General features: G+C 40.2%; 1 protein-coding gene across 5 annotated transcripts in view; it reads right to left on the bottom strand.

Annotated features, from left to right (window-relative positions):
• Positions 1-15,515, bottom strand: part of SEMA6A (semaphorin 6A) — a 110,899-nt gene that overhangs the window by 31,433 nt on the left and 63,951 nt on the right. For all 5 annotated transcript variants that reach the window (XM_010726212.3, XM_010726207.3, XM_010726208.3 and 2 more), the window contains exons 8-16: positions 14,353-14,472; positions 13,279-13,367; positions 12,183-12,400; positions 8,914-9,045; positions 6,076-6,231; positions 4,427-4,603; positions 3,590-3,730; positions 3,416-3,496; positions 1,248-1,306 (exon numbers count right to left, since the gene is read on the bottom strand). In XM_010726212.3, the coding sequence (XP_010724514.1) occupies positions 1,248-1,306; positions 3,416-3,496; positions 3,590-3,730; positions 4,427-4,603; positions 6,076-6,231; positions 8,914-9,045; positions 12,183-12,400; positions 13,279-13,367; positions 14,353-14,472 (1,173 nt within the window). The remainder of the gene's footprint in view (positions 1-1,247; positions 1,307-3,415; positions 3,497-3,589; positions 3,731-4,426; positions 4,604-6,075; positions 6,232-8,913; positions 9,046-12,182; positions 12,401-13,278; positions 13,368-14,352; positions 14,473-15,515) is intronic.

Here is a 15,515-nt window from a genome sequence, read left to right as displayed (position 1 = left end):
TTTTTTTTTTTTTGCAAGGTTGAGTCCCATTCCAGTGTAAGGCACAATAAATATGCAACCAGTATCATGAGTTGATGAAGACAAAACTCACATGATCGAAGACCACAGGAAGTAGTAAGATCAGCCAGATTAACATCCACCCCTGTGCAATGTCAAGGTTCATTGTACCATTTAGAGCTAAAGAGCTATTTAAGCAGCATATTTGTTCCTTGCTAGCTGCACAGGGATCTTTCTCCATGAGCACAATGTGCCCTTTCTAAATCACTTCTTCTCCTTTTATGTGCAGCTGATAGCCGATGGATTCCACTCCTGTCTAACCTATTTGCCCAAGAAGAGCAGAAATAAGTTGATAGTTGAAAAGGGCTAAGTTGTACCAGCTGGGAAATGACCTAGTTTTGGTGCTGTACTGTCTCACAGGGAGGAGAAGAGGAATTGTGTGTATGCCTCCTTCAAAAAACTTAGAGACAGTGTAAGTGACCCTATGTTAGGGGACAGGCAGAGGGAGGTGTAGCTGAGACAAAAGCACGGAGAGGCAGAAATCCTTGTAGACCCACAAGCACAATTATCACAATAGTAACTGAGGCTTGAACAAGGACAGGTTCTTTGTTCAGTACTTGTAAGCATTTCAGTGCTAAACCTAAATGTTTATGCTTCCAGCTCTTGCTGTCAGTATGTAAGGCTTACCATTAAAATTTCTTAGGCAGAAACATGGTGATTGACTCTTAACATTGTCACATTTTCCAGCCTGTGTGTAAAATTCACTAATATTCACAAACACAGCAACTCCCGCTTACTGATTCAGAACAAAAGCTAAAGACATATTTCATTGTCTCCCTGATCTGCATAGGAGTGCAATTCAAGTCACAGTCTACACCAAGAAACCAAGCTCCTTCTTCACATCTACATAAGCAACCCAGGCACCATGACTGATAAAGACAGTGAACAACCAATTCATTACTTCATTGCTATGATCAATATCCTCTAGAACGGAAGTCTTTTCATTATATAAAGTCCAGTGTTTGAATAAATCACACCAACTGGGCTATTTAAATACATCTAAACAACAGTTTCATTTCTGTTATCTTTAACTTCATCTGCATCTGCTTCTTTAACTTCAGTTGCAATCCCTGTTGTGGCTTACACACTGCTGTACGAGAGCTTCCAATGCCTAACAGGTAACGGTGATTTTATGGCATTTAGAAAGATGCTGTTACACATGGTAAAAAGAAGGCAAAAGCTTTGCTTACTTTGGCAGTCCCCCAAGCCATCTGTATTGCCATGTTCTATGTCCTGCTCAAACACCAGCCTAAATAACAGAAAGAAACATAACAGCATGAGTAACAACTGTCACAGGCACTACCAGATAAAAAATTATTGCATCTGCAACTGAAATAAAGGCACATCATGAAACTGGATATTCCTTTGAAACTTTCCTGAAGTGTCAAAAAAAAAAGAAAAAGAAAAAGAAAAAAAGAAAACACAGGCCTTCAAATTATTTGTCATCAGAAAGTGATTCCTTGGCTTCTTCTTTGAAAACCCACTGTGTATCTTTTTGTCAAGGGAGGCAAGCATTCATATCTTTCTAAATTGTTAACTATAAAAAAAAAATGACATTGTCAGGAGCAATTATGATCCTACCTTGACTTGTCCATACAGCATCAATACTTTGACATAAGAAGGAAGCTAACCTATGGGTTAGGTACTGTGCTGGGGCAACAACCTGCATTTTCAAAATTATTTAAGTATTGCATCAGAAAAGATCTCAGGTCATAACATCCAGAGATCACAAAGTGAATTACAATGAATCTAAGAACCTCGAATGATAAATATGTACAGGCTTTCCTAGCTGGCATGCCCAACTTAGGCTTTTTAACCTGTGCCAGACATTTTGTGAAGCTGCTTTTCCAAGTTCCAAATATGGTAAAAGAGGAGTGCAAGAACCTTGGAAAACCTCCAGTACAAGCTTTTGTCTACATCAGTTAGGATCCTGCTGTTGAGGTATAATTATCCTTGCATATACATAATTCCCAGAACTGTGTTCTTAAAACTCCTGCTCAACTGTCACCTACTCCAGGATGGCACCTGTTATCTTGTTGGATAATTTAGAAGTTCATCAGACATCTGAAAGTTGATCTGCACCTTCTTCCTAAGTGCTATGCAATGGTAGAGAGTGACCTGCCTTGCTCACCTGCGGACTGCAGAACTACAAGTTACACTGCCTGTGTCTCATAGAATCACAGAGTTGGAAGGGACTGGAAGAGACCTCAGAAGATCATTTAGTCCAACCCCATGCTAGAACAGGATCCCTAGAATAGCTTGCAAAAGTGTCCTGATGAGTTTTTAAATACCTCCAGAGAAGGAGATTCCATAACTTCTCTGGGCAGCCTGTTCTAGTGCTCTTTTACCCTCAGAGAAGTTTTTTTTCTCATGGTCAAATGAAACTTCTCATAAAGCAGAAGAAGAAGAGCCACTTTTGACGGTAAGATGTGTAAGTCCCCTAAAACTTGTCATGGCCAAGTGCAAAAGTCTCAAGTACTTCAAGAATGCTGAGAAACCCTTAAATGTACAGAAGTGCACTTTAATGATATTCTATAAAATGACCAGCTCCCACTTCTGTGATAAAGTATATTCAGACAGATAAAGCAACAATATCCATAATGGACAAAACAACTGGAATTTAAACAGCTAATTAAGACCATGGAATAAACAAAGGAATAATAACTCATCAGTACAGAAGTAGGTTTAGGCTGGATAGGCTGTGAGGCTACTGTGGTTGTGTGATGTTTGTGCTACACTGGACGTAAAGCTGTACCCTCAGAGTGTCAGATGTAGCCCAGGAATATGATGTTTGAAACAGATCTGCTCACTATAAGGAGACTTAGGTAATCGTATTTATACAAAACTTCACAGAGTTTCTATTATTATGAAGTAATTAAATTCTACTGTTAAGGAAGGGGAAATCCAGCCCTTCTCTGAATCTACTTCAAGCTTTTTCTGTGCTCTGTGATTCCTCTTAGTAATGCATAGTAAATTAGAAGAACAGATTTTGTTTCCAGTGGACAAATTGCTACAGTAATCTAATTTGGATTCTACTGCCTCTTTAATCAGCTGTGATGGCTCCAGTGTGGGCTGGTCCAGACATAGCCATCCAGTTCCCTCTTTTCAACCACACGTGGGCTTTAGTACAGCTCTTTCATTTTCTTCTTCCTCTTCTTTCAGCAGTTACCAGTCAGCTGAGAGTTCACACCAAAAAAAAAAATAATTGTGAGAAATTTCAGAGAATGCAAACCGGGCAGGAACAAACACTTCACACATTTTTCTTCCCTGAGAGCCCCACATTTCAAAAAGCTCAGTCCAAGTCCCCCTGGCGCCACTGCCACCGCCTCGTATTTTTCCAGCAGGAGTCATTACTCACTTAGCACCAAGGACCAGCTGTGTGCACGCCCCACTCTCCTTCACCCAGCCGCAGTAGGGGTCTCTGGATGCTATGCAGGCCCTTGAGAAAAAAGCAGAGGAAGCATTTTGGAATGCTCTCATGCCTGGCACGCAGGCTTCTGACAAGAGGTTAAGTGCTGGCCAAAGTACATACTTTTTGCATTTGCCATGACGCTCACACCGCCCTAAGGGAACCTTGATGACACAGGTGGAGAAGGCAACGTAAAGGGCGCTGCTGGGTTTGTCAAGCTGCATAGCCACAATACGCTTGTCTTCCATGCCATCGTAACTGCACCTGATTTGACAAAGTGAGAAACAGTCACAAAGGAGTTCAGCTGGGAAACCAGATGAAAAACTAACGGTTCCTCAATCTGAACAGGAAACAGTGACCACCAGAAACAAAACCTGAACAAGACAAGGTGAAAGAATAAAAGTAGCCACTAAAAACACCAATAAAAAGGTGTACAACTAAGTATTCAAGTGCATGGTTCAAGGGAAGGAGAGGTGGAGAGAGACTGCAAACCAGACATGCATTCTAAGAGCCCTTCAGTTTTTACGTTTATTCTTCTCCAGCACTCAAAGTAATTGAAATTTCTGCATGCTTATGGCCCACTTCAGTGTCCCTTAAGGCATATTTAAGGAAGGCTAAAATGCCAGAAATTTCCCTTGGAGATTATCTTGCTGGTTGATGAGTTATTTGGAGAGGAATCATGCTTTTCATAGGATTAGAAAAATAATCTTCCTTTGCAGAATTTCTTTTAATTATCTGTCAACTGCTGCATAGGATGGGCTATTGTCTATACATACTGGGTGAAAAATATTTTATTTCAGTGTAGAGGCTGATAACCAGACATCCCTCCACACAATTTAAAACTACTCAAAAAAACTTGGCTTCTCTACCTACTTCCCTTTCCATGGGACAACTTGCTCTCCGGGAAATCAGAAGTGTCAAAAGTTACCCATACACGAGTAAAAAGAATCAGATACACACTTTTCAGGATTGTAGATGTTCATCTCCTCCAGGAAAAGGCTGTCGTTTAGGAAACCGCTGTTTCCTGTCCGTGCCAAGAACTTCAGGATGATTCCTTTCTCTGATCCCAAGAAAACCACAGTGTAGTTCTTAAATGGTCCAGCAGCAGAGTCGACAGCAATTTTGGTCAGGCGGTATCTGGAATAACAATACAGCATCTTGCATCATAGGGATTAGAACTGCTGCTTATTTTATCACTTTTTCCACTTAAAATATCTGTGAGACAGCCTTTGGGAGATCATATAACATATTTAAGCACTTTTTCTAGCTGAATAACCCTGTAAGTCAACACAGACTGCACCAGTTTGGCTGCCCAAATGGTAGGGAATTTCCATGTGCTTGTGTGCATGTCCAGATGTCAGTTAGCAAACATATCTGCAGCAGCAAACCTCAAGCAGAAGGCTGGAGAACTATTGAGAGGCTGAGGCAATTTAGGAATTATCCTTCCAAACAAAAGCAAAGTACTAGCTTGATGTCTTCTACAGGCAGGGAAAGAAAATCAGCATTGTTATTTGTGCTTTGGATTTTTTAATTTCAAGCTCCACCACATTAAGAAGGAGAATAATTATAATGGATCTGCATTCAATTTTTTGTCAGGAAAAGTTGTGTTAGTGCTGAGAAGCTAAATTTCTTTTTTTTTTTTGACTAAAAATAATCATGTAGCAACCACTAACTGATTGTACTGCCAAAATGATATCTAACTGTGGGATCACAGAATTTACTGAGAGTGAGTGCTGGGATTTGATACCATGGGTTACCTGGTACTGGAGGTCAAAAAAAACCAATGTGCAGAGCATGTTGCTCTCATCTTTGGCCAGACACACATTACTAAAATGCAACATGGCAATATTGCATGGCAATGCAGCTGGGTAATATTGCATCAGGACTTTGTGAACCCAACTTCTGTTCTGAAGTACTGAAGTCTTGATACAAAATTCCACTCTTGTACAAAGGAAGAGAGGAAAATAGGCCAAATTTTTTCAAATTACTCCATTTACAGCTGAAGGGTAGATAAGTAGTTTAGTGTTCACAGCATGACATGAGAGTGGGAACATATTTACAGAGGGAGAGTATGGAGTATTTGAGGCTTGCTGATTTATGAGTCTTTGTTCAAATCTCCTCTTCATTATTTTTCTCTTGTAATAGAAAGGATACAGATTATGTGGTTAGTTTTCACTCTACAGTTCTCTGAGCAGTAATACATACTAGCATACAGCAGAACAGACATCTTCATATCCTGTGAACATATCCTGGCAGGCGTGTTTGTATCCTGTATATGTATCCTTGGACTATCTGTTGATCCTTGCCTGAAGTTTTCTACAGAGCTGTCTCAAACACTGACCCATAAGCCAAGAGGCAGGTCAGCCTTCCCTGCACTGCATTTGCTCCACAATCCAGTTTTAGCACAGAGTAGTTGGAAAGGATTAAGATTTTTCCTCTTGGAAGCTGCTCAGGAAGTTCTACAGCATCTGGTCAGCACTACCATTTTTCCTACCTGGAGTCATGCCCAGCATACCATGGGTGTCTACAGAATTTGAGAGTATTGTAAACAAGACCATTAGCACAACCTGACAGCCACAATGAGGAAGAGTCCATTCGGTGGTACTTACCTGACCATCGTTCTCAGGAACCAGGGTCGATTGACAATAGAAGGTACAGCCTCATCCATCAGTGGGTGTGTTTTGATGAAGTTCAGAGTATCATCTGGGAACTCACTAGAGGTTGCGTATTTTTCTAATGATGTAGAGCCAGCACAACAACCTGGTCTAAATAAAACAAAAACGTAAAGTGAGAACACTTACTTGATACGTGTGTAAATCTCCTTTCTATAACAACTGTCACGACACCCTCAGTGAAATCTGGTGTGCACTGCAAGAGTTTAAAAGAAGGATTGAGAAGTATGTTCGGCTTGTTCAAACCCTCAGGGAAACCCCAAACCCTGCTCTAACTGCCAGTCAAAGGTACTTCCATGATGCACCTAAAAACACAAACACATTTCTTTAGCAGGAGTTTGACATGGATTTTAGTCTATTCACTCACATGGAGCCTAGCTACTGTATGTTTGTATTTGATTTGATGCTGTTCACTGGCATAGATGTTCTGATCTGTATCTTGCCTACTTGACTGTTCTTCCATAAAATAAAATTAGTCTTTAGCATAGAGAGGGAAATTGCTTTTATAAAATGGGTGGAAGGATGCTGCCTTCAAAACTGTCTGGTAGAAAGAAGACTTGAAGACCAAGACCCAGCAAATAGCCATGTGAGCATTGGTTTTATCCTTTAAGTAGGTCTGGACAAGAGAACTTAAGTGTTATAGGACATGAAGGACATCCACTAAGACACTGCTGAATCATTTTGGACAATTTAAATGCAAATCTACTTATTGCATTCCTAAAATCTGCCTTCCTCTTCGATCTAACTTAACCTTCCTGCCTCAACAGGTAATCACAAAACTGGAAGCCTCATATTATTTGCCTATTATTAAGATTTTGTGGATTATTTTCTCCAGAATTTCATTTGATCTAATTTCCTGGATCATTATGATTCCTCAGCCTTTGAATCGCTGTGAGATGAGAAGACAAAAGATGGATCATCCACGTATAAACACTCTGCAGAGTTCAATCTTCATCTGATCTGAAGTGGGTAGGGCCACTGACATCAATGGAATAGTGCTACCTTGAACATATCTGCCACTCAGATTTAGATAAATGTTCAAACCTTAGGTAATTAAATGTAATGTGGGTAGGAAGGGAATAACTTCGTCAGTGCCTTTAGTCCTGCACTGTTCTGTGTGCTTGCCAGGTCCAAAATATTCTGATTGTTTTGTAACTACATATGGAATTTACAATAGAGGACAAATCAAGGCCATCACTAGATCCTTGCAAAAGCACTGATTCAATAGGTGAAATTCTCTAGGGAGCACCTACGCTTTCTGGCACCACAGTGCCTAGGCTTTCTCCATATCTAATCTAGAGGCTTATTTCTTCCTAAATCCTAATCACATGATTGGATTAACCCTATTTTAATCTTGAGTGGCTCAGTTGAGTAAACATAAAACTGAGTAAACCCTCCTCTTCATCTCAGCAAAAAAGGGAAGCAGGGCCCCTGAAATTTTCCAGCATGTCTCTGAGAAATGTTACGATCAACAAGAGCATTAATGTTTCTGCACCATCTTAAGATATCCAAACAGAAATGACCCTATTTCAAAGTCATCTTTTGCCTCTCTTCTGAATTTCAACACGAGTTACAAGTAATTATTATTTTATGTAGCAGACTGATGGCCAAGTATTGTATTAAACATTTCACTCATTCAGTATTATCTCCTACTGACTCAGAAGAAGCAATACTGTCCCATCTTCAGCTATTAGCCTGCCATTGGACTGTCTCACAAACTTATGTAACTTTCTCTTCTCCCTTTCCACTAACAAGAAGGAACATTATTCTTTGTCCTTGTCCTTCTTCCTTGCCAATATTCTATGCAGGACTACCATTTTCAGATAAACGACCTTAGAATTCTCAAGCCATCTTACTCTAACAAAGCAGATCATCAAGTCAGTGAGTTGTTGAAGCACTGCAAAAAGGAGAAGAAAACCTATGCAGGCAGGTGCCTTTCTAGGGTTCAGACTGAAAATAGAAACAGAACTGATGAGATTTTTTCAGGCACTTCCAAGTTCTTCTCCTGACTGACAGCCTCAGAATAAACACGGCATGGGGACAGTATACTTGACAAATCTTGAAGATGATGGGCCAAATCTGGACTTATGTAGAAGCCTAGTTGCCACCACAAAGTTTTAGATTTATTATTTTTTTAATTTATAAAGGATATCACAGATGATATAAAACATATATTAAAGTGATAGCATGGCTCTAAAATAAGTGAATTTCATCTGTTTGTTTACATCGTATTCTCAGAGCAAAATGCCACTGGTGAAAATGGGTTAACAAGGGGCTGTCAATAACAAAATGGATGCACGTAGGAAATATGAAGGGAGTATAAAAATAGACCTACATGCAAACAGGAGAGAAGTGAAATTGGAAAAACAGCTCAGAAGGAATGAGATAAAACTTGTCTCCATTCTAATGGAATGCTGCTTCTCCTACTCCTGTCCTCCCAACCCAGATACATTTTCTGTGTCAAGTAAATTGTTTGTTAGCCCAGAATTAGTGCAGTCTTTTCTATGAAATACACTCTTTACTGAACCAGTGTGCAACAGGTAACTTTTCAACTGGCTTTTATTCTGACCAAGTGCATCCAAATCTGGCTTGTTTCACATTACACAAATCTGGCTTTAGTGGGAAAATTCTCACTACTGCACAAATGCAATTTTACTCATCTATTTCACTTCCACAATATATATCTTCATTCATATCTGTACTTCAAAAGGCTATTCAGATTGTCAAAGACTCTGGACGCAGCAGCAGAACAATATTACTACGCACAAGGCATACCTGGGTTTGGGCACTCTTTCATCAGGAACCGGTGTCCATGTGGAGTCTGGAGACTTTTGTTCTTTGAATCTCCCAGTGAATACATTGGCAATGTCAAGCATGTCATAGGCACAGACTGCAGAGCCAGGGATGCTGCAAAGTGATATTTCCCAGAAATTGTTACTCACTCTGCAGTTATGCATAAAATCTTGAGTGAAAAACATGCTGTATAGAAGTCTTCCTGTCACAGGCTACTCAATTCTGAACTCTGTAACCTCTGAGTATTGACAGGAAAAGCCAGCTCCATGGAAAAGACTGAAATGTACCAATCAGCAGACAGCTCCTGCCAGCACAATTTGTTTCAAAGCCTCTATAGAGAAAATTAATTGCAATAATCTTGAAAAGGGAACAGAATCTGGAAAAACTCTGTGTATGACTGGTAATGCATGAGGAGTAGCAGCTACTCTCACTTACTTCCATTATTTGGAAATTTAAGTTCTTGTAAGTCACAATATTTTCTCAGTACGAATTCTCACAGTCCCTGTCAGGCCTCAGAAATACCTTGTAGACAGATCAGAAGTTGGAGCTGATCAAACTGGAAGTGTACTGCACTGTGCCATTTGCATTTGCACATTATTACTCCATCCTCTTACAGCCTCATCTCCATCAGGTTTTCCCAGTGGAAAGAAGTTAACTGTGCTCAGCAATTTGCTTAACTCAATCACTCAGTGAGGTGTAAAGAGCTTGTAGAAGCAAACACTGTTGTACTTTTAGATGATAAAGTTGTAAATTTGCAAGCAAGTGCATGGTAGCATTGTCTAAACATAATTACAACCTTACCTACTTACTTTCTGAAAAGCTTAGGATTTTCCCATGGTCACTCACTTGGAAGCATGAATTATTCATTTATCCACCTCTCACTTTTTACACATTAACTACTGTATTCATGTCTGATTTCTCTGCTTGATTTTATCAGATAAATAGCATGAATCTAACTGGCTGAAGTCTTTCAATCCTGCTTTTAGCTAGTAGGCTATTACACACCAAAGAGAAAATGTAGGAACTGTAATACTGTTTCAGAGAATAAAGTTAAACTTATAAGGGTGCATAAATTGATAAGAAAATAATTGTTTGAATATTAAGAGATTCTGAAATGCTTATTACTGAGCAAAACAACACGTAGGGAGATAATAATAGTCCAACTTTGATCTCCACAGGCTGGGTGTTTATATGGAAGGAAACTTACTTCAAAGCTTTTCACTAACGTGATACTACACAGCGATTGTTATAAGGAGAGGCAGCCACCTGTATTTTGATGTAAGGGTCAGTCGGGGGCGTACTTGGCTGCAAACAAGACCACATCCTAAGGCACAGCAATTCCCACTTCAGATAGGTCTTGCATATTGCTGAATTAAGCCGTAAATCAAAAACAATCCTAATATCTCCAGGCTTACTATGTAGATGTGCAGAGAGCTGTCCTCAATACACGTTTCCGAAGTGATGGAGGGATCACTGCTGAGAAGGCTGCAAAATCCTTTTCTATGAGGGATGGCAATTAGCAGGTCCACGGTGCCATAAAACAATGTGGATAGAGGACTGTGGGTCACAGCCAAGCAATCTCTCACGCACTAACTACAAGCCATCACCAGCTCCCACCCTGGCTGATATCAGATTGAACTGTGGGATCTTTTCCAGATCACTCTAGGGGGATGTTCTCGTTCCAGAGATGAAAGGCATGTGCTGAAGCTTTTCCTCAGGGAAGAAGGAATCAGAGAGAGGTGTCCGTGTCAGTGGTAAGTCTGTTTTTGAGATGTCCCCTAGGCTATGTGCCTTCCTGTCATCTCCAATGCCAGGCAAAAAATGGTGCCCATAAATAGGATCTTGATTTTAGAACCGAGTACTCAGATTTTAAAACGCAGGGTTTAAAGTAAATGATTTTTCATGACACACCACAGAAAATACTAGCAGAGTAGAAAGACATCTCAATTTATAGGTAATCCCAGGATACTGTATATTTGCTGATGATGATTCTCCATTTGCTTGTTTTTATTAGGACATTTTGCATAAGAAGAGATCATCTTAATTTAAAATTTTATTCCCTGGTGACCTAATTTTTCTCTTGAAGTTCCTATTATTTTGATGTCAAAAGAAGTGATTAAAAAATAGAGGGCTGGGCTTACTCTCATTTGAATTCAGCTTTCTGCATGATCTTACTATGGCCAGGCTTCGACAAAAGGTGGCACGTGTGCAGTAAAACGAGATGAATTTCAGCAATAAAATTCCCCTTTCAGCTCAAGCATTACCCTGTGAATCAGCAATATATCTTTTAATTATACTATGAATGCTTTTCTAACTTCTCCACGAGACCTTGATAATTAAGATAGTTACTGTTATAATAACTTCTGGAGAAACACATATCATGTATAACAGCAATAAATTCTTAACATGTGAACCGAAGCATTTGGAAACCACATGTACAATGAAACACAGGTGCTTGAGGAATTACTCCCCTTACTGGTACCTCTTTGCTGTGTTACAGCTCTGCTTAAGCAAGATTGGGACTCCTGAGTGTCGATTCCGCAGCATGAAGACATGCTGATGTGGTGAGGAAAATGAAGAGTCTTTTTGTTTAGCAGAGCTCCTCCTTTCCCTCTTGCTCTCCAAAAAAAAAAAAACCATCATGGCTCCAGGGAGGTAAAAATTCATAAGACTGGCTGGCTAAGTGTGAGGAGTTCAAGACATCCCTCTATGAAAATAAATGGTGGGAGAAGGAATTGACAGACTTTGAAGCTCTATCCAGCCTCTCTGCTTCCCTTGTTCTGATCCGGAGAACTTCCTCTGCACCCTGCAACAAGGCTGAGGTCCGTGGCTTTCCCAGGGGAGAATACAAGAGCCAACAGAGATCCAAGAAACACAGAGAAATAGGATGCAAATGGGACAGACTCGTCCTTTCTTCACAAGAAAGGAAAACTGTATTTTCTCTTTGTAGTAACATTCTGAGGGTTATACTCTGCAAAACTTGGTGGCTGGTCTGAATTATTCTCACGTAAAGAAAATGTGCAAGGAACACGTCCAGATTATAAATGTTTGAAAGCTGTTCTAAATTATCAGATATAAAAAGTAGTAAGCAATGCCAGGGTATCTTAAAATGAAACACAAACTATCGGTAAGTGCATGGTACATAATAATTACATTGTATGAGCAATCACTTCTTGGATCTTTATAGAGTAAGAAGTAACTGCAATGAAAAGCAAAACGTAAAGGAAACAAAAGATTATTACGCCTATTACCTGTTATATGGAGTGGAGAAGGTTGCTAAAACAACATCCCGGCCATTGAAATGGATAACATCTGTAACTGCCTGCAGTATGTTGAAGTAGAAGTGTGAATCACCCGGAACTGAGCAGTTCAAACGAGCCTTGAGGAAGGAAGTCCACTGTTTTTCCAGCACTCTCTGAGATCCTCCCATATCATTTTTGCAAACCTGAGCCACCCTCGGGAAAACTACCTGGAAGGAGTATAGCAAGAATATTAGAGAAAAAGAAATGTTTAACTCGAAGACTATAGGAATTCTGCATTTGAAACATTTGAAACGACACAGCAAGGTGCTTAATTTAATCCCATGTTTCCATAATCTGTGGCAATAAGAAACAGAGAAAAATTCAGTTCTGGAACAGCATGTTATAGATGATAAGGCTGTGGCATTTAATACACAGCCATAAATCCTTCAAGAGATCTGTTCTCAACCCAAATAAAACTCATTTCCATACAGACTGCTTAGCTTTCTATTTCCCCAAACAATAGCACATTTTATATTCACAGTCTCTGCAACCCACACTGCCTGCTCTGACTCTTGTATTTTCAGCACTTAAAAGCTATGCAAATCTTGCTGGGCTTTTATTCCTCCCCTTCACCTTTCTGACCTTGGTCAGTTTCTCTGACTGCTTATTCAGAAACCTATTATGAAATTCACAAAAATGCAGTAAATGTTTAATTATTTTTTGAAGAATGGCAGAACACAAAATTTCTCCCCTCGATTACTCAAATTCAGATTTCTTAAAGACAAATACTGCCTTGCTTTAGAAGCCATCTTAAAGCACACTGAATGTAGTACATTTGCCTTGTGCTTTGTATGATTGGGAAAAGAGATTCCAGCGTTAAGTCACCACTGTCAGAAACCCCATCTCCTTTCAAGACAGTGCAGTGTTTCACTCCTGCCCACCTTTTGGCTTGAGCGATAGGAAACTTCTCAAAATGATGACCCTGTCATCATGATTTATGGTTTTCATTTCAAGGTCATTCCTAATAGCACCAGTCCAAGAATAGCATATGTTTTTCTCCTCCTGAATGTCACTAAGTCATCTGAGGCAATGTTTTCACCCTTACCTTTCCCATGCTGTTGTATTCCACTGCTATTTCCCGGAAGAAGAAGTAAATATAATTGCCGTAGTCCACTGCCTGGACAAAGTATGGTTCTAGGAAAAAGACAAGACATTCCATGTGCAGCATATAGCATGCAAGCACTATGTGTGCAGAAAGAAGCATTCACATTAATGCTGAAAATTTAAACCCCACTTGAGGCAAGCCTTTCTAGTTTGCAGAACTGAGAGGAGCTCCTGCTTGGGACGCAGCACCACTGGGGGCCAACCTGCAGAAAACTTCTGCAAGGCTGTGGAGTGTTTGCCACTGCACGTTTGCACAGCATGGTGGGCAAAGAAAGGCAAAGAGGCAGTGTGTAGTGCATGCCTGGGGCTTCAAACACAGCTCTTTATGGCCTGCAGGCTGTATGTGGAGGGAATAACAAGCCATGTTAGTGTTTCTGCTCATACATGTCTGCAGCAACAAGCAAAGTGGGACTGCTAATGTCAACACCTGGCAAAACATTTCTGCATGCAGAAAAAGCCTTCAAACTATGGCTTTACTCACTGTTAAAATCACCCTAAATGTTAACTGTTCATAACGCCTACGTGAAGCTAAACAGCACCATTCTTAACAATGAGGGCATTTAGAACACACATTGCCTAATTCAATGGCAGCTGCACAGTACCTAGGGAATACAATAGGAAGGCTTTGTGCAATATTCCTACAATTTTATTTTTCACTGACGAATCTTAATGTTGCAGGACAAGTTCCCTATCCTTCACAAAGCTGGTACCCAATATGCTGCCAGGGAAGGGAGAGCTTCAGACACAGACTGAGCACACAAGGTACACTGAGCCCTGAAAATTCCAGCCTTTGCATCCAACAGCTGTAAATTGACGACTTCAGCTTGGAAAGCTCTTTGGACTATATTCATGTCTACTATGCTCTCATTTTATGTCAAGTCCGATAGCTTGGGGTGGTGAGAAGAGGAAAAACAGATAAGTAGATCAGTGTAAGAGATGCTATTTAGCTCCTCTTTCAGGAACCCAGGACTGTCATCAGAGATGCGGCTTTCCCATGTTTTGTTTATTTATCTACCTTTCAACCACTTTGAGTCATGTTTCACTGTCCGCAGAGTTGGGCTTTCTCCAAGGCTCCGGTATATGACTGCATCTATTGCTAGGAAGTCAGTCACTGTGGCAGAATACAGCTTTCCCTCTGGGGAGGAAGAAAAGAAGAAACAGGGTGGGGAGTGACAGGAATACTGTAATTACTTTTGCTCACTAATCAAACGAGAATCTTCTTTAAGAAAACTGATGTGAAAGAATCCAAATAGGTAAATGGGATTGAACATAAATTTTTAAACCGAGGTATGTTGTGGGAGAAGAAACCTCACAAAGCAGTTCTTCACCAGTTAAGCTAAATCATACTTAATCTGCCCTACCCAATTTATCAGCAAATGTCTCTAGCTCAATGCTCATAAATTCCGCCTGTGCATGTGAGCAAAATAAATATGGAGAAGCCTCAACAGAAATTAGTTTTAACCAGGAGAGAAAAGCAGACAGGTCTTGGGGACTGCCAGCTAACTGGCACTTATTCGAGTTTTTCACGCTGTGAGTATTTCTGGGCCAAAGATCACTAGTTAAAAATTCAGTATTGTGCAGGGAGCTAAGGCAAAGCAGAGATGCGATGAAATGAAGGAGGACTGCCTATCCATGTTTTTCTTCTAAAATGGTGGTTTAGGTCATTGCAACATGATTTATCAATTTCTCTCTCTTAAAGAATGCTGGAGGACTAGTGGTAAGAAAGGGACTGTAGACTGGAACCCCAAGGACAACCAAAAGATGCAAAACTATCTAAAGATAAATGCATGACCTTTGTCTGTAATTTAAACTGATACTGATGGTCAGAACTGTTCACAGGTCACGATGACTTGGTACTGATTTCCCTTACAAGGCAGACCTTGGAACCATGGTGGCTGGTAGGAGAACAAGTGTCATGGCATGAGGCCGGCACCTTGAATCTCTGTTGTGTCTACAAAATATCAGAACAGCATGCATCTAAGATAACAGGTTTCCTGGGGCATTTACAGTGCTTACTGCACGTGCAGAGAGCCCCTTTTGATAAGAAGTTCTTCTCACTGCACCTACAGTCAATGTTTAATTTCAGCTTGGGATTTAAAAATCATGACTGTTTTTGCTAGCGGGACTTTTCTCCTTGTTCTCACCCTGCAATTCCAATCATCATTTAATAACAGCCTT

Source organism: Meleagris gallopavo, chromosome Z (genome assembly GCF_000146605.3).
Source record: "Meleagris gallopavo isolate NT-WF06-2002-E0010 breed Aviagen turkey brand Nicholas breeding stock chromosome Z, Turkey_5.1, whole genome shotgun sequence".
Classification (NCBI taxonomy): domain Eukaryota; kingdom Metazoa; phylum Chordata; class Aves; order Galliformes; family Phasianidae; genus Meleagris; species Meleagris gallopavo.
Note: the sequence above shows the minus strand (reverse complement) of the source record. Positions and strands in the feature narration are given on the sequence as shown.